At 41.0% G+C, this 23,509-nt stretch overlaps 2 protein-coding genes across 3 annotated transcripts in view; both read left to right on the top strand.

Moving 5' to 3' along the window:
• The first annotated feature begins 10,600 nt into the window (after positions 1-10,600).
• LOC146654418 (diablo IAP-binding mitochondrial protein-like) lies at positions 10,601-15,067 on the top strand. The gene is made up of 6 exons (XM_085380678.1): positions 10,601-10,685; positions 11,092-11,224; positions 11,328-11,450; positions 13,956-14,066; positions 14,217-14,313; positions 14,650-15,067. Exons 1-6 carry the CDS (start codon positions 10,642-10,644, stop codon positions 14,853-14,855), a joined length of 714 nt encoding a protein of 237 aa, XP_085236804.1. The 5' UTR covers positions 10,601-10,641; the 3' UTR covers positions 14,856-15,067.
• A 6,193-nt stretch (positions 15,068-21,260) lies between these two features.
• Positions 21,261-23,509, top strand: part of nectin3a (nectin cell adhesion molecule 3a) — a 37,598-nt gene continuing 35,349 nt past the window's right edge. Inside the window, exon 1 of one of the 2 annotated variants that reach the window (XM_085379771.1) lies at positions 21,261-21,454. In XM_085379771.1, the coding sequence (XP_085235897.1) occupies positions 21,367-21,454 (88 nt within the window). In that variant the 5' untranslated portion in view covers positions 21,261-21,366. The remainder of the gene's footprint in view (positions 21,455-23,509) is intronic. The other variant, XM_085379770.1, reaches the window with a different exon arrangement.

Here is a 23,509-nt window from a genome sequence, read left to right on the forward strand (position 1 = left end):
GAGGCGTACCAGAAGTCTCCCTGTTTAATCCTTAAGCATCCACCTGTGTTATGCCATGGAGAAGCTTTGTTTGTAAGTTTGAATTGTATTTCATCTTTATAAGTAGTGAGTGTTGTATATTTTATTGATTTTATGCATATTTGGAGAGATGTATATATAAATGCCTAGATCTGTTCGCCATGTGAAGCAAATGCATAATTCTTTATTGAGCATATTTCTTTTTGTATTTTTTGTAGTTTCACAAGTTCTGGGAAATCACTGTAAGTTGTACGTTGATGAAGACAAACAAGTAAACAGCCCTCAACTTTACTTTCACGCCTGACTCATCATTCAACGCTTTCAGTGCTTACGGCATATGTTTAGCTATCTGTCACTTCGTGTACCAGAACCACGCACGCAGGGGACAGAATAGTGAAAAAACAGCATCACACCTGGGATAATACAGTAAGTCTGGATAGCAGAGACCGCTAACGCTCATTAGTCTTCCTGCCTCGTTTAGTTTTACCTTGCATGCCGAATAGTCATCATGGACAATAAGCCAGATACAGAAGATCAACAGAAGACTAGATCTCCAGGAACATCTGTGAAATCATATGTGACCAGATCTGTTGCTAGTTCTTCTAACAGCTCCTGCAAGTCTTCAGCAAGCCTAGCAGCTGCTAAAGCACGCGCAAGAGCTGAAGCAGTGCGTGCTCGCTCCACCTTTGTCAAAAAAGAAACTGAACTCATGGTGGAAAAAGCCCAGTTGAGAGTAGAAGAGGCACGCATGGAGGCTGCTCTGGCCACACTGAAGCAAGAGAAAGAAGATGCAGCGGCTTTAGCTGAGGCGGAGGTTTTGGAATCAGCCGTAGCAGAACTCGGCTCTAAACAAGATCTCAGGGCAGCGGACATCATAGGAATTCCCCCTGACTCCACAGAAAAAAGAACAAATGATTATGTTGAGTGTCACTCAAGAATGCACTCTAGTCAGCTGTCGTTGCCCGGCCTTGAGTCCCATATCACCTCCAGTCGGCCACGCGATTTCTCTCATGCTCCACCACTCCAGGACAACGAACTGAATCCCATTCGTACAGCCATTGATGGACTGAGCTCCACTCCAGCTCGTGTCAAGAGCCATACTACCTTTGAAGAAAATGGTATGAAGCATCCATCTGCTCAGAATTACCCTGGGATTTATCCATGTAGTGTCACCCCCCTGCAGGAACCTCAACCACACACACATCCTCTTAGAATGCAAGCAGCGCAGCCCTCTGCTCTGAACCATACCGGCATTAATGACTTTGCTGTATACATGGCTCGCCGGGAACTTGTGACATCCGGGATGACAAAGTTTGATGATCGTCCAGAGAATTATTGGGGCTGGAAGTCTACCTTCATGAACATCATTGAAGGGCTAAAACTCACCTGCAATGAAGAGCTCGACCTTCTCACTAGATGGTTAGGTCCTCAATCATCTGAGCAAGTCAGGAGAATCAGAGCTGTTCATGTCAATGACCCCGCTGCAGGGCTCAGGATGGCGTGGATGCGACTTGAAGAGAACTACGGGTCTCCTGAAATAATTGAGAAAGCTCTGCTGGACAAACTGGAGAGATTTCCTAAGATCAGCAACAGGGACCTTCTCAACCTGAGAGAGCTTGGTGACTTGTTAAGGGAGTTGGGGTCAGCAAAGTTAGAAGGTTGTTTGCCTGGGCTCGCCTATCTGGATACCTCTCGCGGCATTAACCCAATAGTGGAGAAACTGCCGTATGGCCTTCAAGAAAAATGGATGACACAAGGCAGTGCGTACAAGCTGCAAAACCAAGGCCAGTTTCCACCATTCTCATTCTTCACTGACTTTGTCTGCAAAGAAGCCCGCACTCGTAATGATCCAAGTTTTGCATTTAGTTCATTTGGGATGACGACAGTGAAACCAGAAAACTCACCTAAAAGGTACACGCATTCCAGGAACTACGTCTCATCCAGCAAAACAGAGATTACATCAACATCTGCCATCAAGCCCACAGAGTCAGCTAGCAGTAAGTTGGATGTGGACAGACAGTGTCCGATTCACAAAAAACCCCACCCTCTCAAGCGGTGTAGGGGCTTCCGAGCTAAGACACTGGATGAATGCAAAACGTTCCTGCGAGATAGTGGAGTTTGTTTCAGATGCTGCTCCTCAACTGAACACGTTGCTAAAAGACTGCAAAACAATTATTCACTGTAAAGAGTGTAACAGTGACAAGCACGTCACAGCACTTCATCCAGGACCAGCTCCATGGGCTGTCAAAGACCCTGAGGATGAGCATGGCGGGGAGGAAGATGAAGCGGCTTCTCCTGACATAATCTCCAAATGCACAGAAGTGTGTGGAATTGCCAATAACTCCCGCTCTTGCTCTAAAATCTGTCTCATAAAAGTGCATCCTAGAGGACAACCAGAAAGATCTATAAAAGTCTATGCCGTACTTGATGACCAGAGCAATAGGTCTCTTGCTCGGTCCAAATTCTTCGACCTGTTTGGCCTCAAGGGTAGCGATTCTCCCTACACGCTGCGCACATGTGCGGGAGTCACTGAGTTATCTGGCCGAAGAGGAGTTGGATTTGTTGCTCAGCCATTGGATGGACGTCTCAGCATTCCTCTTCCCACACTTATTGAGTGTAGCCATATCCCCGATGATAGATCCGAGATACCTACTCCTGATGTAGTCAAACACCACCCACACCTAAAGTCTATCACTCATCTCATCCCTGAACTTGATCCAAATGCGCAAATTCTCCTTCTGCTGGGTCGGGATGTGTTACAAGTCCATAAAGTGAGAGACCAACGCAACGGGCCCAATAATGCACCCTATGCCCAAAGACTGGACCTTGGCTGGGTCGTAGTTGGAGACGTCTGTTTGGGTGCAGCTCACAAGCCGAAAGCAGTTAATGTCTACCGGACTAACGTTCTGGAGAATGGGCGTCACTCTCATTTCAGTCCATGTCCCAACCACCTAGTTGTGAAAGAGAAGCTTACAACAAGGACAGGCATAAGACCTCTCAACTCTCAAACCCTGTCACACTTTCATCCTCTGGACAGCCTGTTTCAGAACTCTGATGATCATTTACTTGGCAACAAAATCTTCGAAAGAACAGAGAATGACAATGAAGTTGCCCCATCTATTGAGGACAAACGGTTCATTCAGTTGATGAATAATGAGATGTTCATAGATGATGCTAACAGTTGGGTAGCTCCCCTTCCCTTTCGCATGCCAAGACCACGGCTGCCTAACAACAGAGGACAAGCTCTGACTCATTTCACCAGTCTCTGCAAAACTCTAGAAAGGAAACCTGAGATGAGGAGACATTTTCTGGCTTTCATGCAGAATATCTTTGATCGAGATCATGCTGAACCAGCTCCAGCACTCAACGATGGAGATGAATGCTGGTACCTTCCCAGTTTTGGCGTCTATCATCCACGCAAGCCTGGCCAGATCCGAGTTGTGTTTGATTCAAGCGCTCCTTATCTTGGCATCTCCTTGAACGATGTGCTGTTGACAGGGCCAGACTTAAATAACACTCTGCTGGGAGTCCTAATGCGGTTTAGGCATGAACAGGTAGCCATCACAGCAGATATTGAGCAGATGTTTCACAGCTTTGTTGTCAGGGAAGACCACAGGAACTTCCTCAGATTTCTGTGGTTTAAAGACAATGACATCACGAAGGAAGTTGTGGAATATCGTATGAGAGTCCATGTGTTTGGCAACCGCCCCTCTCCAGCTGTGGCTACTTATGGGCTTCGGAGAGCAGCTTTACATGGAGAGGGCGAGTTTGGGGAGGGGGCAAAGGAGTTCATACACAGGAACTTCTACGTTGATGATGCACTCAAGTCACTGCCATCTGCAACAGCAGCTATCAGTCTTCTCAAGGCAGCCCAAGGCATGCTTGCCATCTCCAACTTGAGACTTCATAAAATAGCATCCAATTGCCTAACTGTCATGCAGGCTTTCCCATCAACAGATCATGCAAAAGACTTGAAAAATCTCGACCTGGACAAAGATTCACCTCCTTTGCAGCGAAGTTCTTGCAACTTGTACAATGGGATGAAGTGCTGTAGTGTCGTCCATGTTTTCTACAGTCATTGGCTGGGACCTCACAACAGCAGCACCTGAAGGACGCTTCTCTCTCTCTGATAGCTTGTGTTCTGAGACCTGACTTTTGAGACCTGACACCTGAGACATGACACATGATACCTGACAACTGACACATGAGACCTGACAATTGACACCTGAGACCTGACAGCTTTTTTTCCTGAGACCTGAGGATGTCCTAAAATGTACACCCTACTGGAGATAGACAGATGAATTGGTGCTGCAGCTGCAGTGATCCAGACGCTGTACCAGTCCCTCTTGGTGAAGAGACAGCTGAGTGTAAAATGGTAAATGGCCTGTATTTGTATAGCGCTTTACTTAGTCCCTAAGGACTCCAAAGCACTTTACACTACATTCAGTCATCCACCCATTCACACACTGCTGATGGCAAGCTACATTGTAGCCACAGCCACCCTGGGGCGCACTGACAGAGGCAAGGCTGCCGGACACTGGCGCCACCAGGCCCTCTGACCACCACCAGTAGGCAACGGGTGAAGTGTCTTGCCCAAGGACACAATGACTGAGACTGTCGGAGCCAGGGCTTGAACCGGCAACCTTCCGATTACAAGGCGAACTCCCAACTCTTGAGCCTCGATGCGAGCAAAGCTCTCAATTTAAAAGTTGGTCTACATCCTTTATTCTCCCATTTGGGTAGTGACTAAAAGAACGAGATTGCAGATGCAAGAAGCGGAAATGAGCTTCCTCCAAAGGGTGGCTGGCATTTGACTAGGAGGCCTCCTCGGTGAAGTGTTCCAGGTATGTCCCTGAAATAGTTTCTGTTAATTGATGCAAATGTGTTACTTTGTATTTTTTAACCTGGATGTTTTGTCAAATTTCCTTTAAGTCAGACTGAACTGCATTATTTTGAGTGGCAGTAGTACTTTTGTAGAAAACGTTTAAAAGTCCACAGCTTGTTGGTCAGGGTCAGGGTCAACATTTTTGCATTGCTTTGAAAAGTATTAAAAATGTTAAAATATGAGGAAAAAACATAACAGTATAAAAATATATATATATTATAGTCATTTTCTGTTATTGGTTTGTTGAATACATAACTTTTTTTCAAAGTCAAAAAAGTGTCCAGGTGAGTAAACATGTTTGCAAACACCATGAAAAATGAGTTGGTAACATTTCAATTACACTGTTTGTTTGTTTTTATTTTTCTTCTCTAAAGAAAAATAAAAACTCTCAGAAATCACAATCACAAATCTTGACAGAAATCTTGTTTCATGATTTCATAATTCATACATGAAACAGTTTAAATATGAAACAGCAGATTCTTTTTTTTTTTTATGACATTTCAGTGTTGGAATCATATCCATGTCAGGAAAATTAGACGTATGTCAGGAAAATGAAACTTTGCTTGGTTTTAAAACATTGCCAAATTACTGCTCAAAGTTTGACCTACTCATCAGTTTGATGTCATGGGGGAGTTCCAGGTTGTTTGTCATCAGTTGATGTTTTCTTTAATGCAGTCATAATGATGATAATTAGCCAGTTGACTTTATCCCTTTGTGTAATAATAATAACCTCCACTGAAACTAATTAAAAGTGATCATTAACGGGATCATTAATTATTTAAAGACTGCTCTGTTGACTGGCGGTTAATGACAACACATGCAATAGCAGGTAAACAACAGAAGGTTAAAGTTACTGGGGAAAAATAGTCAACAAAACTTAAATTGAAATTACTTATATTAATGTTAAGATATATTCCTGACTGCTAAATGAGTTTGAAGGTGTGGAGAAATAATGCTTATATGACAGGATCTATTGCAAAATGTAGGTGTGCAATATCTTTCACACCTTGCTATCTTCATATGACCTTTTAATTTGTTTAATTTGCATTCGTGGACCCTGATCATTTGTGAAGTACAAAAGTTAGTTACATTAAACTTCCAGTGCAGAAAAGTAAATAAGTGGTATTTAAAAATGCAGTCAAACATTTTTTATACCCACCCCAAGAGCTATAATCAAAGAATTTTTTTCTTTTTGTTCACCATAACTTTTTTAATCTAGCTTTCAGCATCGTAGCATTATATTGTGATATGTCATAGTTTCAATAAGAAAAATCCGCTAATTTAACATCTCTGTGCAGAAGAACAATCATTCATAACCTGAGTTTACCTGATTTCTGAAAAGTCACTTAAGAAAAATTCAGAAACTGGATTTTGGCAAAACTTTAAATGGTCATATCACCATTTGGGATAGGTGGCTGGTCAAAGCATTCTTGTAATTCTTCAGTATGTTGGAACAGTGAAATTTGCAAGAGCATGGCTTTGCACAACACTCACTTTGTTATTTACACAATCTACAATTAAAAATAAAAATAATTCTGCTTTCTATTAAAAAAAAGACAATCCAATCCAACTTTATTTATAAAGCACTTTAAAATAGCCAGCACAGCACGTACAGTAAGTAAGTTAAGAACAGCCAAAAAATAAAACACAAATACATAAAATTACATTTGAAACAGCCCTATATTTAAAAAAAACAACATAAAACAACATAGAATAAACTAATAAAAAATAAACTAAAAAACAACATCTCACAAGGTGTCAAAGGCCAGCATCTCACTAAAATCAGCATCATCAGCTCACTACAACCAATTAAAAAAAAACAACAACAACAACATCTCACATGGTGTCAAAGGTCATGGTGAAGAGATGGGTTTTCAGAAGTGATTTAAACACAGGCAGAGAAGAGGCCTGTCTAATCTATAAAGGCAGATAATTCCACAGTTTTGGAGCTGCTACAGTAAAAGCACGATCTCTTCTAAGTTTACGCTCAGTCCTGGGTACATTCAGGAAACAGCTGACCTGAGAGAGCAGGTGGGTGTATAAGGCTGTAGCAGGTCAGAGAGATAAGATGGGGCTAGGCCATGGAGGGCTTTAAAAGCAAAGAATTTTAAAATGAATCCTAAAAGGAATGGGCAGCTAGTGAAGTGAAGCTTCACTGGGGAAATGTGCTCAAACGTTCGAGTGCCAGTTAAAAGACGGGCCGCAGCATTTTGCACCCTCTGTAGATAAGCAATGTATGACGCACTGACCCTTATATAAAGTGCATCATAGTAATCCAGCCGAGTGCTAACAATTGATTTTACGATTGCCTTAATCTGAATGTGAAGCTTCAGAATCCACTTTGACCCCCAGGTTTGTGACAGTTGGCTTATTATATTGGGCCAAGGAATCTAAATACACATTGGGGGTCTCAGTGGGACTACCAAAAACCATCACCTGAGTCATTTTGTCAATGAATTTTAAAAAGATAAGAGACATCCAAGCCTGAATGTCATCAAGTCACTGAAGTAATGGCTTTATGGAATAAGTGCCTTTTTTCTTTAGAGGGACATAGATCTGACAGTCATCAGCATAAATGTGAAATGCAATGCCGTGTTTTCTCAGTATAAAACTAAGAGGGAGCAGATACAAAGAAAAGAGGAGGGTGCCTAGAACTGAGCCCTGTGGGACACCACAAAAGAGAGGAGTGGGGGACGACACATGGTCACAGAGACTGACACAAAAAGTTTAGGACCTGAACCACTCCAGTGCTGTGCCCCTAATGCTGTTCCTACTGTTCCAAACTAGAGAGTAAAATGGCATGATCCAGTGTATCAAACGCAGCTGTCAAACCTAAAAGCACAAGAACAACACAGTGGCTAGCGTCAGTAGCTAAAAAAAAATCATTAAAAACTTTTAAAAGGGCTGATTCAGTGATATGTAAGGATTTAAAACCAGATTGGAAAACCTCTAAAACATTTTGCTTTTCCAGAAAGGTCATTAATTGGCTGTGAACTATCTTTTCAAGAATTTTCTAGAAAAGATAGTTTGGAGATAGGCCTGTAATTTGCAAGAACCTAGAATCAAGAGCAGGTTTTTTAGTCAGGGGTTTGACAACAGCATGTTTAAAATCATTAGGGACTACACCTGACAACATACTGTGGTTTACCAGCTCAAGAACCAACTGTTGGTAACACCTCTTTTAAGAGTCGGGGAGGGACAGCATCATCTGGAGACCCCGCAGGCTTCAAATGACTCTCCTTTAAAGAGAACAGAGGCCATGTCCACACTAACGCATCGTTTTCTCTCTGTTTTGGTCTCCCGTCCACACTGAGACGGCGTTTTCCTCAAGGAAAAATGCAGCATTTTGAAAACGCTCTCGAAAACGCATACATTTAAAATGGAGCTGTCCCATCACAGTGTGGACACTCGAAAACGCAAACTTTCTAAAACAATGACGCATTTTAGTCATGTGATGCAGTCACGTGACCAATTAAACAAAGATAGCGAAGGGCATTACAGCAGTTGTTTTGATTGTTCTCGATTTTGACAGCCCTAAAAAGATTAATATCAGTTTGTACATGCTCCAGATGGCTTTTCTTCAAATTCTTTAATTCTTATGCGCATACGCATGACTGGAATGTAAGCATTTTGGGCCGTTTCAATGTGGACGCATGTGTGGACACGGAGCGTTTTCAGACGAAAAACACAGTTTTCAAATCTATCCAGGCTAGTGTGCATAGTCAGTGTCACCGGCTCAAACCTGTCAAAGACAGCAGAGCAGGAAGCAGAGACTGTGGGGTCATGAGCAGAAGGAGAGATTTCAACCATGGTGGAGGAGACCTTCTCAATAAAAATGTATAAAAAGATTTTTACAGGCAAGGGCTCGATACAGTCAGTATGTGGTGCACTAAGAACAGAGTTAATGGTCTGTTAATAAAACATGCGAGTTGTGACATTTTGATAGATTAATGTCAGAGAAGTGCTTACTTTTGGTACCTTTTACACTTTTTTGATACTGACTCCAACAGTCCTTTAGCATCTGTAATGACACTTGTAGTTTGTCCTTTCTCCATATGCGCTCAGCTCACGGCACTCGCATCTGACAGCTCGGGTCATGTTGTTCAGCCAGGGCTCAGATTTAGTTTTAGGCAGCCTGGTTTTTAATGGAGCCACAGTGTCCAAAGCAGTCCCGCAGGTGGAATAAAACCAAGAGCTCAGTTCCTCAGTCTGGGTGCATAAAAACTCCAGGATTTTATAGCTCTGGTTAAAAACTCATGAAAACTGCTCAGCAGTGGAGGAGTTAAAAATGTGACAGTGCTGAGCAGCAGTACGAGGTTTAACTGAGGTACAGGGAAGAGAAACTACAAACATCACACTACTATGGTCAGAAAACACAGGATCACAAATCTCTATGTTAAAAACAGAAAAACCATGAGATAAAACAAGATCCAGTGTGTCCACGTTCATGTGTGGGACCGGTCACACATTGCACCAAATTAAAAGAATCGATAAGGTTTAAAATGCCCTTTGCCATGGGCATGTCAGGGCAACACACATGAATATTTAGAAAAAAAGACACACAGGAAGAAATTTCAAATGCATGCATGAGGTGCAGAAATGTGCCAAAAAGACCATAACACTTCTGGGGTTTTTTTCTGCTTTTAGTTTGGGTGTCTTTTTCTAAGGGCCTTCAACTTGTCTGCCTGTCTGTCTATTTGATTTCGATAGATAGATAGATAGATAGATAGATAGATAGATAGATAGATAGACAGTGCATGTAGCTCTTTAACCACAGGGGGGCGACCTTGTGTGTATTTTGCAGAGCTTTCACTTCATTGTTAGATGAAGATTACAAGATTGTCCAACACAAGGCACATTCAGCCCTTGTAGAAATTAATATGAAAGCTTTGACAGTTACACAGAAATACCATGGGTGAACACTCCAATTTCAGTATTAGCAGCAGCCATTAATACCATGTAGTCAGAAATCAGAAAGCTGTAATACACTATTTCAGGGTTTAAACATGGGGGGGGGGGTGTAAAGAATCAGTCTTTCAATAGAAAGGCCTTTCAATAGAACAAAGATATTTTCTTTTCTTTTCTTCTTTAAATCAAAATCTATAAAAGGGCAGGGACAGGGTTTAAGCAGACCTGATCATACAGAACTGGATATTTGGAGCACTTGACACATAGGAATGTGATATTTCCATGAATACCTGCGTCTAAGGAAGTCAAGAGTAATATCAAGAGTAAACGTCATGAGTATTGTATATATTAAACTCCTAGAAGAACAAGTCTCTTTGTATTTTTTGATTTTACTGAAGAATTTCCATATCCAACAGTCATACATCCTAACATCATATCTTCATCATCATATCTTCATTTTTATTATTAGTTTTTATACTGTGGCAACCCCAATGCAATAACAGCCTAATGTTACGCAAAGTGTAAGATAATGAAGATATAAATTTTAAAAATGCATAAATATGCACCCAGTGCTTTGTTGCACCCTTGTAGTTTGGATCCTGCTGGCATATTTCGCATGAGTGAGTACAGAAATGATTTGTATTCTCACAGCAGTAAGTAGTCTAGTCATTATACTGATAGAAAATGTTTTCCGTTTTATTAGATGTCATTTAAAAAGAACAGCGTTAGAAAAGGTTAAATGGATATAGAAATGCACCCTGTATTGTATGTCCCTCCTCGGCTTCCGTTGGAGCCCTTTGCTCGATGTGTTGTAATTGCGGCCGATCAATATGGCCGCGCTTAGGAAGGGAGCAGTGTATCTCCGTTTCGTCAGGTAAGGCATTAAGGTTGAATAAACATACGTACTGATTTTGTCATCAGGTCGATTTATCCTAGGCTGAACTGACTTTTGAAAAGAAAATCCTTTAGTGTAGGAAAATGATTTTTTTGTTTGATATCGCGGTTAACAATGGCAACGGGAAGTTATGAGTCTTAAAGTCATAACTCAGCTACGCTTAAATGAGCGTTGTTTTTGTGACTCAATAAAAATGTTCAAAATTACATTCATTTGTAAACCAGCTTCACTTTTGTTTTAATGTTTTATTTGGTTTTTGTTTGTTTGTTTTTCCCTCGTTGGGCTTTTTGAGCTTTGGTACCTGATCGACTGGTAAAAACGTCATGGATTTCACTGGAATTCGCAGCCTGAAACTGAAAGTATTTTTTTGTTTTTGTTTTATCAGGAGTTCCGGTAGTGTCCTGTTGAGCAGCAGAAAGCCTGCAGTTAGTAAACTGGGAAAATGGAGAAATATTCTATACACAGGTGTAGCGTCGTTAGCTGTGGGCGGTGGGCTGTGTGCTGTACCTTTCAAACAGGTGAGTCGGCCTCCCTGCCCCAGCAGTTGTTACAAACTTCACAGCAGTATATATCCGCTACCTGACCTACTTTACATGTTTATGTTCTGTGTCTTTGCTGCAGGTTGAACCCCTTTCTCATGACTCCCTAATCAAAAGAGCAGCCTCTCTGGCGACCGACAGCTCAAGCACTTTTCTCTCTCAGACCAGTCTAGCACTAATAGATGCCATCACAGAGTACGCCAAAGTAAGTCTGGCTCTTATGGGAAACTTTCTGTCCAATTAGTAAAATCTAGTCCAAGTTCATGTTTATTGTAGCATTTTTACCATCACAGTTGATGGGAATTTATCTCGATGGGCTCACATATACTGCAAGAAACATCCAACAACACACAACTCTGCACAACATGGTATAAAAATACAAGTTCATGCTATAGATCACCCCATAAAAAACTCCACTGGATCAGTTTTCTTTAAAATGGCTTTAGTGGAACAACAGTCCACAGTGCAAGAGGATCATTTAATATACAGCTTAATATATAACTTTTAATTATTATAATTTTTTGTGTTATTATAATAAAGATAATAGTATAAATTTCAGTGCATAATACGTTCAGATTATATCATCACAGCTGGATGTAAATAAACTGAATTAATAAAAGGTTCAGTGCGTATTTAAGCTTGGGGGTAGGTAGTACTCCTGAAGTCTGATATTCTGCTACTATTACTCTTGTATCTTTTGCCTGATGGGAGAACATTGAACAGGTTATGTGAAAACTAGTACTACATTTTTCTACTAAAGTATATACTGATCAGCCACAAAGTTGAGTAGTACCTGCCCAAACAGTTTTCACCTGTTATGACATGGTCGTTCTGTGCCCATGCTCAAATCTTGGCAGCAGATCCTTTGGATCCTGTGTTCTGCAGGGTGGTGTGGGCTCCATAGATCAGAACGTTCTGGCCCATCACCTAAAGATTATACTGTGATCGTAGGGGTTTGGAGGCATTATATTGTGTTTTTGCTAATGTTTATTTATTTGGTTTCTTGTGTGTGCCCCTTGATTTTGCATTAATTAAACATAATTCAGTTTGTGGCTCCATAATGTAGTACTTAGTATAACACATTTGATTTAGCAGATTAAAGGATGCTGGTTCAATTCCATTTGAGGAATTCCCCTTTGGGGTTGTGAGAGGAGGGACATCTGGCGTAAAATTCAGCCAAATCACTACCTGCCTACTTGCTGTAATGAGCCTCTGTGAAAAGGCAGTAGCCAAAGTAGCTGCTTGTTCTTTTTCTGACAGAATGCCTTTCCTGTCTGTGGGAAACAGTAGCCCGATCATGCCTTGCTCAAAGCAGTAACATCATCACTCTGTCATCAGCAAAGCAGACAATCACATAATTCAGTATATAAACACCTGGTCCACAGACTCCTCAGTCTAACATCTTGTAAAGATTATTACTGCTGATGACACCCACTGGCAGCTATACCTATCATCAAGCGTTGCACAGTTCTAAATAAGAATTAGTAGACTATCAGTAACTACGATCAATACATGTGTTCACGAAATCCTCAAAACATATCAAGAAAAACTGGTATAAAAACAGCATGCTGTGACTGTTATGAACTGTGTGTTTCAGCAAATACTATTTTCGTTAACATAACCGAGGCTGTTTCAGTTGCTTAGTACAGTTCAGTGAGAGAAAAACAAGTAACAATGTCTAAATTTGTCATGTGTAACAAAAAAAATGTTCTTTCAAAAATTAGTTTTTCAGCATTTTGGGGGAGTTAGTTTCTTTTTTGTCACATCCCCATGAAAAAATTGTTCACACAGCACACTTGTTTTTATTTATTATAAAAACAACACAGTGTCCCTGTAAATAAATGTCAGTAAACGACCTGTGGATCATGTGTCATGTCTGGAACAAATACATCAGTGAAGTATTTTTTTGACCTCTGCAGTGGCATCAATGCTTGCACGGTGGGTATAGCTGGGTTTCACTGTCAAAGAGTTCCCACAAACTATTTGCTGATTCTTTTGCTGTGGTTGCTGCTGACACTGATGATGATCATAATGACATATGTTTTTTGGGTATTTAGTGTCATCAGGTTTGTTCAGCAGTCTGCTGATCAAACATAGAAGCACCAGAAAAGCCACTTTGTCAAAAATGGCATGAAACGAACCAAAACATCAGTTAGCTGTGGTCATATGATGTGGCTATTTTGAACCATGTTTCAGACCAGTGTACAGAATATCATGTAAGGCCAGTATCGAGTTTCCCATTCCCAGTGAGTACACATCATGCCTGTTCAAAAATCTGCTTATTAGCTTGATAAATAAAGGTTTATAAAATCACGAGTTTGCAGACTGCAGTGCTTATCCTGCTCAGTGCAACACATTAAACTGCATGTGAAAATGCCTCCAAATATCACTTTGTTCCAACACTTTCATGCTCTCAGATTGCATCATAAATCTAGCAACTGTTTAATCTTGCAGTTAAAACCATTAAAATAAAGTTTAATTTGTTTGAACATGTGCAGTGGAGAAATGGACAACAGTAAATGGTGACCATGGAGCTGTTTAGGGATGAAGTGAAGAAAAAGACAGGGAAATTGTTGGTGTGACTTAAGATAATGTAAAGGATAAGGTGAAGTGGGGATAGATGTTCTGCTGTGGTGACCCCTGAAGTGTTCCTACTGTTTCCAAAGTACTACTAAGTTGTTCTTTAATAAGCTCCTTGTCCTTATTCCAGGCTGTGCACACACTCATTGCCCTACAAAAACGATATCTGGATTCACTGGGAAAACTGACCCCAGCAGAGGAGGATTCAGTCTGGCAGGTGATCATTGGCCAGCGTGCAAAGGTCAGTCTTCATTGCTCTCTTCGGTTAGAAGTATTTAAAGAAAAACATCTCGTTTTGTTTTTTTTCGTCATTCTTTGTAAATGTGACCACAGATTTACAAACAGGTTGCTGTAGATCTGTTTGGGTCTTATTCTGATTTTGTCCTGACAGGTTAATGACAGACAGGAAGACTGCAAGCATTTCGAGTCAACCTGGTTCAGTGCAATGAAGCTCTGTGAAGCAGCAGCTGAGGCCGCATACACATCAGGTGTGTTGTTTTAAAAAAAAAAAAAAAAACATGAGCTATTTGGCCTGTGTGGTACAACAGTCAGGTTGTAGTGTTGAGGCAAGTTCTCCTAGGGTTCATCTTTTTTAAGCTTTCTACATTGCCATTTGTGGTGGTTTCTATTCAGGTGCTGACAGTGTTGCACCTTGATCGGTGTATGGATCATTTGCTGTCACTCTGCAGACGGACAGGTTTTTGCATTTAAACAGAATGGAGATGATGGACAAGGAAGGCTGCCTAATGACTTTAGCTAATGTCTGAACTGGATAGGGTTGTTGTGTGAGTCTTTGAACACTGTTTGCATTTGTTTTTTTTCAGGGGCTGAGCATGCGTCTGTAACTGCAAGGACGAACATTCAGTTGGCCCAGGCGCAAGTGGAGGAGGCACGAAAACTCTCACTAGATGCAGATAAGAAGTTAGCCGAGACTAAAGTAATGGAGGTTCAAAGGATGGCACAGTATGCCGCCTCCTTAGAGAATAATGAGGAGGAAGAGGTGCCTGAGGCTTATCTAAGAGAGGACTGAAACAAACAGCCACGAGTATCAGAAAACAATAACTTCTCATTATTCTAACACTGTCTTCTTTTATGATGTGTAATATATTTGGTTTGGTCAAACTGATGTGCTTACATCAACAACATCAACAAAAGGGTATCTATAATTCAGAGCTTCTTGGAAGAGTGTTTCTTTAATGGGGTTTTTTTTTTTGGGTTACCAATAGTGAACGAACACAAATCATTTGTATTATGTCAAGATTTATTGCAATAAATACAAACATCCTGTGTAAACAAAATGCAAACTGTTTTTCGTGTTGTTGTTATGGTGTTGATCCACAGAAAATGCGTTTTTAATTTCTGCTAAAATTGGACAGGAGACCGTGTGTCCACTTTACATTGTTGCCAAACTCAATTGTTAGTGTTTCAAATGAGATGCACGAGTGCCAACTATGCGAACAAAATATCCCCTGTGGTCATTGTGAAAATGTTCTGTTTTCTAAAATGACCAGAAGACACTTTGTAAACACAGTAAGTTTGCCCAGATGACTGACTGTCAAGCACCTTCTTTGCGCATTACAATAATTCTTGCATGTTTTGTTTTGTTGTTGCAGTTGAAATGTCTACAGATTCCCACCCGTATGTCCCTCTGAAGAAGTCTTTTAAAAACGGCGTTAGCTTGCTTGTTATTTGTATCTCTTGTTTTCACTCAGCAGCTTTACCTTCACTGCTAATTACCCATGTCCTGATTGAGTTCAATAGAGCTTTTAGGCAGGTTTCAAAACCCCTCCTTTGCTTTCCTGTCGTCACTTCATCCACAGCAGCAGTCTTTCCACACCGCCACTGAACAGGAAAAAAGTGAAGACTCAACCTCTGGAAAAACATTAAAAATGTATGAATTATGATGCTTTAAGGAAAAATTTAAAACATGGAAAACAAGAGTTATTCATAATTGGATATAATGTCTTTGTTCCCAGGAAAGTTAAAAATGTGATGAAGCAGAGAAATTTGTCTTAGTTTATTTATGCTTATTCCAGCAGATGGCGATCTAAGTCCACTCCACTACACATCTTTGCCCTCTGCTTCAAATCAAATCAAATCAAATCACTTTTTATTGTCACATCACATGTGCAGGCACACTGGCACAGCACATGCGAGTGAAATTCTTGTGTGCGAGCCCCACAAGCAACAGAGATGTGCAAACACAACAACACAAACGAGCAAAATACAAGAATGGCCAACCTGAAACTAATAAATATATGTACAATATATAATAGTGTATGCATTTCTGGATGTGTATACTAAATATTTTCCTACGTGTGTGTGTGTGTGTGTGTGTGTATACACATTTTTACAAATTAAATAGTAAAAAAATAAAATAATAATAATAATAAAATATATAAAATATACAGAGTTGAATATGTGCAAAACAAGTGGCATTTATATACAGTGTGGAGTGCATAATGTTGAAGTTCCAGTAGTGAAGCTGAGGTGTCTATGACGTGTTCAGCAGTCTGATGGCCTGATGGAAGAAGCTGTCTCTCAGTCTGCTGGTACGGGACCGGATGCTGCAGAACCTCCTTCCTGATGGAAGCAGTCTGAACAGTTTATGGCTGGGGTGACTGGAGTCCTTGATGATCCTCCCCGCTTTCCTCAGGCACCGCTTCCTGTAGATGTCTTGGAGGGAGGGAAGCTCACCTCCAATTATCCGTTCAGAGCACCGCACTACTCGCTGGAGAGCTTTGCAGTTGTAGGCGGTGCTGTTGCCATACCAGGTGGTGATGCATCCAGTGAGGATGCTCTCAATGGCACAGCGATAGAAGGTCCTGAGGATGCGGGGGCTCATGCCGAATCTTTTCAGTCTCCTGAGAAAGAAGAGGCGCTGCTGCGCCTTCTTCACTGTTTTGTTTGTGTGTACTGACCACGTAAGATCCTCAGCCAGGTGTACGCCAAGGAACCGGAAGCTGCTCACTCTCTCCACAGCAGCGCCGTTGATGGTGATGGGGGTGTGTACTTCTCTGCACCTCCGGAAGTCCACTATCAACTCCTTTGTCTTTGCGACGTTGAGGGTGAGATGGTTGTCTTGACACCAGTGGGTCAGGGCGCTGACCTCCTCCCTGTAAGCCGTCTCATCACCGTTGGTGATAAGACCCACCACTGTAGTGTCGTCCGCAAACTTCACAATGATGTTGGAGCTGTTAGTGGCTGTGCAGTCGTAGGTGTAGAGTGAGTACAGGAGAGGGCTCAGTACACACCCCTGTGGAGCACCAGTGTTCAGTGTGATGGGGGATGAGGTGATGCTGCCCAGTCTGACCACCTGGCGTCTGTCAGACAGGAAGCTAAGGATCCAGCTGCAGAGGGAGCTGCTCAGTCCTAGATCCTGCAGTTTCCTGTCCAGCTTCGAGGGAACGATGGTATTGAATGCTGAGCTGTAATCTACAAACAGCATCCTCACATACGTGTCTCTCTTCTCCAGGTGTGACAGGGCAGTGTGTAGTGTCAGGGCTATGGCATCATCAGTGGGATGCATTGCATTTACATTTTCATATCATGCCACATGTATTTTATATATGCAAAATGCAACTCATATTTTACTCCAGCACATGCAGCCGGTATTGATTTGTTTTGAATTAATAGTTGTGATTAAACAGGAGCCCCAGATTGTACTGCATACCTACATTTACATATGGCATTTTGTCCCTGAACTGGTGTCTGCACATAAAGTACAGTGAGACTCTGTATGAATTTTAATTCGTTTGAATTCCGAACACTGTAATTTATTTCTTCAGTTGTTACTTTTATGCATCTCTTAAAAGTTGATTGAATACTGAGTAATTTTAAATAACATTTTAAATAAGATGTGCACAGTTATCGGCCTTATCCATAGTATGTCCTCTGTAACAGGTACTCTATCTTAATTTCACATGTACTTTCTTAAGGTCGGTGTGTACTACAGAGGCCATTTCATACAGAGCTCATTATGGGAAAGACCTGTGTGGAGGTGCAAGCACAAGTGTGTAGCGTCAGCAGTGAGGTGACCTCTCCTCGTTGTAGATGGTCAAACCTTGGCAGGAGATTGGACTGAAAGTGTGGCTACAATGGGGGAGGAATGGGTGGGAGGTTTTGAGGTGTGCAAGGGCCAGCTGACCAGTGCGACTAGTAAGGAATGTTGTGTTTAACAAAGGCTGTTTTCACAGACTGTAAAACCAAATTTCCCAGACAGCCTGTGTGGATGTGCAGCCACTGGTCACAGGGGAGGTGGTGCCAGTGCAGCATTGCTTGCCTGGAAGAAAATGTAATAACACTTAGTGAAAAGTATTTTTGCTGCATAAAACCTCAATGAGGTAACCACAATTACAAAGGTCATGGGCCATAAATGCTCATAAACTATTTAGTGCTACTGAGGGGGGTTTAAGTATTTATGCAGCAGTATGCATTTATGCCAGTGGTGTGGAATAAGCCTTGCTGAAGCAGTTTTTGCCCAAATTGTTGATATAATTAACACATTAAGAGTTGGATAATCGAAAATAAGATGTGAATTATCATCTCATAAAGACAAGAGGTTGCCTGCTGCACTAACTCTATCGTTTCAATGCAAAGTGCCCCAGGAGGGGAGATTGATTAGTGAAAAGGCCATCACTTTCACCTGGGGATTTATAGCTCTTTGAGGATATAAATAAACCACCAGAGGGTATGAAGGTAGGGGGTACAGTGTGGTGACACATCCCGGGTCATGCTTTAATCACTGTAAAGCTGAGCTATAGCACTGAGAGGGAGTGAGTTCAGTTCTGCAGGAGATGGAGGTTCCCTGCAGAGTTCACATTGCCCTGATGAGGACTCGGAGCTAATAGAGTCTATAAAGACATCACTGCAGAATGAAACTGGTGGCTCAACGCGAGGGAGGCACATCGAAACAAGCATTTTTGCTTATCTTCAGTGAATAAATATGATGTTCGCCTAAAATTGCTGAGCGAGCAAGTTTATCAGCTCAAGCTTCAGTGCGTGATAATAACACAGTGCTGCACACAGCGTCGGATTCCTGAATGTGTAAAAGCTGTAATTATCTCAAAGAAAAGAACAATGCAAGAGTGTTTCATTACCACTTTGTTTTAGGACAGAGTAGTCGAAGTGTGTCTGCATTCACGCTGATGAGTGCACACTTTTTTCCCCCCAGCACTGTACCTGCATGTGATTGCTTTGTCCTTCAGTGACTGATCTCCTGGGGTTTATATTAACTTTCACATTCACTTCCTTGTTTCCACTACAGTTTTAGGATAGTTCAGCATATCTGTGACTGAGTTAACATTAATAAGCTGATTTAAAAAAAACCAAAACCTTTGTGTGCACTGTGTGCACTGAGGCTTGGTTAATGGTACAGCAATGTTAGCATTTCTGGTGTGTGTAGGGGTTATTGTCAGTTTCCTTTTTTACGTGCTAAAGGACTGAGGGAGAATGGCTCATGATGCGTATTTTGTGTATTTTACTGTAATTAAGGAGGTTAGAAGGGGCATAAAGTGATTGACTGGACTTGCTAAAGTGAAAGCAGCACTTATATCATCTTACAATCTCCTCAACACCTGCTTATGAAAATGTGATGTAAAATAGATTGGGTTTGGTCATTAGAGGGACTGAAGGGTAACCAGTAGGTTGCTGTTTTTAATCCCCACAAAACCCGTGAACCCACTAAAAGCATCTTTAGTATATTCTTAAGCAACTTGATGAACCTTTGCCTGTTCAGTTGCTGCACTGAAGACGATAATCATGATTAAAAAGCAAATGGTTATTTGTGCTATAAATAGTTCTGTTCACATTTAATGTCTGTTTGCACAAGTGAGACCTTAAAACAAGGAAATTCCTCACTCGTTCCACAAAAAAGAAGAAGAAAAAAACAAACAAATAAACAAACAAAACTTCATTATATGTGAGGTTTTAGTACTTCTTTCTTATAAAACTGTTTATGATCCTTATCAGATAGGTTTATATTAACTTAGGGGTGAAATCAATATCTTTTTTTGAGCCTAGTCATAGTCAAAATTTGATCCTTTCTAACTGCAAAAGTCCTTTCAGATGTATCAAGATAGTCTTATGAAACTGTGCCTCTTAATAAATGTAGTACTATTTCATCAATCTTGCGTATGAAAATGTTTTGACTCCCTCTTGCTAATCCTGCTGTCCCTACAATAACAACAACAATGACTGCTATTGCTAAGGTTGTAATATTTCATGTGAAAATAATTAAGCAGTTTAGATGTTTCTACTTTTTTTTCATCACCCGGGAGGTTTTTGATCGGTCCCATATTTTACAGCCCAAACATACAGCAACAGATGGTTTATATGGCCCCACGGAGACCCGATTTCAAATCATGCAGTCAGTCTGGGATTGCGTGAACAGGCAGACGATACCAAGACAGCCTAAATCCACTGAAGCACTATGGCAAGTTATCCAAGATGTTTAGACAACCTCATTTTCTTTGACAGGAAGAACTGACACTGTTTAAAAGATAAAGAGTGCTTATACCAAAAAGTTCTACTTTTAGCCGCTTTTTAAATTAAATTAAAAACAAGAATCACTTATTTCTGAAAGCATCCTTTCTTTGCTGTAAAACTAGACTAAGTCGTCTATTTTATGACTCGATAAAGTCACTTCAGTTTGGCAGTTAGCCTATTGCATACTTGAACTATACTGTGACATCTAAAAAAGCTCAAAGCTATCTGAAACGTCAGTTTGGGGCAAGTTTTCCCAACACAATCAATACAAGCAAGCCACGATAGATTTTTTTTCTTAAGACTGGGTTGTCTACTAAGAGTCAGTGCTTACATTGTAGTATCTGCTCTAGGCTTTGAAGCCCCCTGACATATACCAATGAAATTATAATGAGAGAAAATCTACTACTAGAACAACAACAACTACTACTACTACTAATAATAATAATAATAATAATAATAATAATAATAATAATAATAATAATAATAACAATGAGAAGAAGAAGACAAAGAAATGAGCGAAAATAAGAATAAATAACTAAATGGATTTGATATATAAATTTAAAAATTTTTCTTAACAATCAAACATCGACAACTGGCTCCACACGAGAAACTAACTGAAATTAAACGTAATAAAATAACAATTAAACATAATTTAGAGTGCTGATCGTGATAGCCCTGCTACCTATATTTATGTTGCCCGAATCTGTATATAAAGTACCAAAAAAAAAAAAAAATCCCACAAGAAAACCAACAAACAAAAAGACAAACGGCTCAATGACAAGCATTTCAGAACTGCGCTAAAAGTGTATACACACGGAGACGAGTGGGTCAGCGCGCGTGCGTTCTTAAGTTTCATGTGTGTGGGGGTTTTTTTGGGGTTTTTTTTGTTGACTTGCAGAATGGTACAGCCCACGCGGTTCTGTAGCTATGGAGAGAGGCTCCCCAGGAGCACGAGCCAGAGAGAGAGAGAGAGAGAGTGAGAGAGAGAGCAGGGACGAGCGAGGAGCGAGGAGAACGGATCCGGGAGTGCCGAGGCGCACAGACACACAGGAATCATGGAGAAAAGATTACCGCTCAGGAGGACTTTGCCATCTAACGGACTGCGACTTTTAATATCCCTCCTCACCGTATACGGACTTACCGGTGAGTTAACGGTTTCTGTATCATCCCTCCCATAATACTTTTGAGGCCATTGAAAGAAGTTGTTGCAGTAGGATTGCTCGGAGAGGGTCACAGTCCACTACCCAAACCGGCTGGCTAGTTTTTGTTGTTTTGTGGTGGGCTCGTCCTGCTGCATTTAAGCTAAGCTTAAGCAGGCTAGTTGTTGCCTGTGGACAGTTATCTTTACGTTAACACTGATGGGAAAGTAGCTGCTGCGTCAGTTGACCGTTAGCTAAAACTCACTCTCCTCCCCCCATTTGAATTCAACTCCGTTAACATCAGTTAACTTCTTTACATCGGAGCGACTGTTACACACAAGCTAACTGTGTTAAGATTTTCAGCTTATTCCAGGAGACATAACTCAGACACGGCACTGATTGGTGTTATGGTGATAATGGGCAGACCTTCAAGCTGAGGTTACTTACAGTATGTCACATCATGACTTGGCTAACATCATTCAGGGCGTTTGGGGGATTTACCGGCTAGTTTGTCTCCCACCCACATGGTTACAAACTGAGGAGAAGCAGTGATTAGAGGTGCACAGAAATAGACAAGAAATGGAACAATCCGGGTGTCACGTATGGCTAGGAAAAAAAAGAGGCTCCTTTGTGAAAAGTTTGCCAAGTGGTTGGTTACAGATGGATTGTAGGTTATGTGATACACGACAGAAGGAGAGTCAGTGCAGAGTCTTCAGCTTTGGGGTAAGGGGTGGCAGGGGAAATGAAGACATATTTGAGTGCATGCACTGCAGTCGCAGAGTCTGTAGAAGTATTGACCTGCAGTTGGGCTGCATGCCAGCTGAAGCACCTTCCAGCCCCCTCACTGTCCCGAGGAGAGCAGCTGGAGAGCTTTGCTGTGTCTCAGACACAAACACAGATGGATGCTTAAGTAAATACTACCCAGAAATACACCAGTGTTCTTTTCTTTTCTGAATCCAAGAGCAATACACGAAAGAACAACTTTTACTGTATTGCTCATTGTAATGTGTAACATAGTGTTGGGCGGTATGGAAAAAAACCAACTGCATGATGGTATTTTTTTAAGATTCTGGATGGTTCATAATAGATCTATTATTATTACTATTAACTTTTTCATGGCCATCTGTAAGGTTTATACAAAAAAAAACACTTCTCTTTTAAACCATTTAAAAGAAAAAAAAAACAATCAAAATAATAAGTAAACCACACTTAGACTCTTATCAGTAGTGCTCATGTGTTCAGTAGACTCGGTCCTTAATAGACTGCTTGTTCTGCTTTTAGGTTAGATGTCAAACTGGCTCCTTAGCATTAATATTTCCACAGCAGAGCTGGGTCTGAAAAAGCCTTGACTAACCTCATATCGTTGCCCTACCTGATTCCCTTTTGCTGTGTGCGAGTAGAGTTCCCTTAGACTTGCCTCCAGTGAAAGTCCAGCACAGAGACAGCATGACACAAAGCGAGTCTCATTTCTTTACAATTGAAAAATCAACAATCGACAAACCCAGCTCCTCTCTGGGTCTCAAGTCATTTGGGTTCATCCCCAGTCTTGTTTTTTTCATCTCCCATATGGCTTCACTGTTCTTGAATGTAATGAGGGAAGCCCACCCTTACTTCCCTAGCTGTTGACACATTGTTATGATGTGTTCAAACCATATGCCAACAGAAGTTTTCATGCGGTGTGATTACATACAGAGTGAGGCGAATTGACAGAACGTTGCGCTACAGGAGTTGGGATGAAGCTGTTTGCTCAACTTGTGACACACAAAAAAATCCACTTCACTCTACGATAGAGGCAAAAAATAAAGAACAAAGCTCGGAGAAAAGCGAGTGAAATCATAGTAAGGCAAGGCAAGTTTATTTATATAGCGCAATTCAGCAACAAGGTGATTCAAGTAAGGTCTCAAAATACGTGATCCAACTATTGTGTTTATTTTGTCTCTGCCCTCTTTTAAGGGCAAATATTTGTTTGTTTCTAACTTGACTATGTTCATAAGACTAATGCAAGGTCAAACTTTGTGATTTATGTCACAACACTGATATTTCTTGGCACCTTTCTGTT

This window comes from Rhamphochromis longiceps, linkage group LG14 (genome assembly GCF_057381845.1).
Source record: "Rhamphochromis longiceps isolate RC_006_pf linkage group LG14, R_longiceps_female_GT1.1, whole genome shotgun sequence".
NCBI lineage: Eukaryota > Metazoa > Chordata > Actinopteri > Cichliformes > Cichlidae > Rhamphochromis > Rhamphochromis longiceps.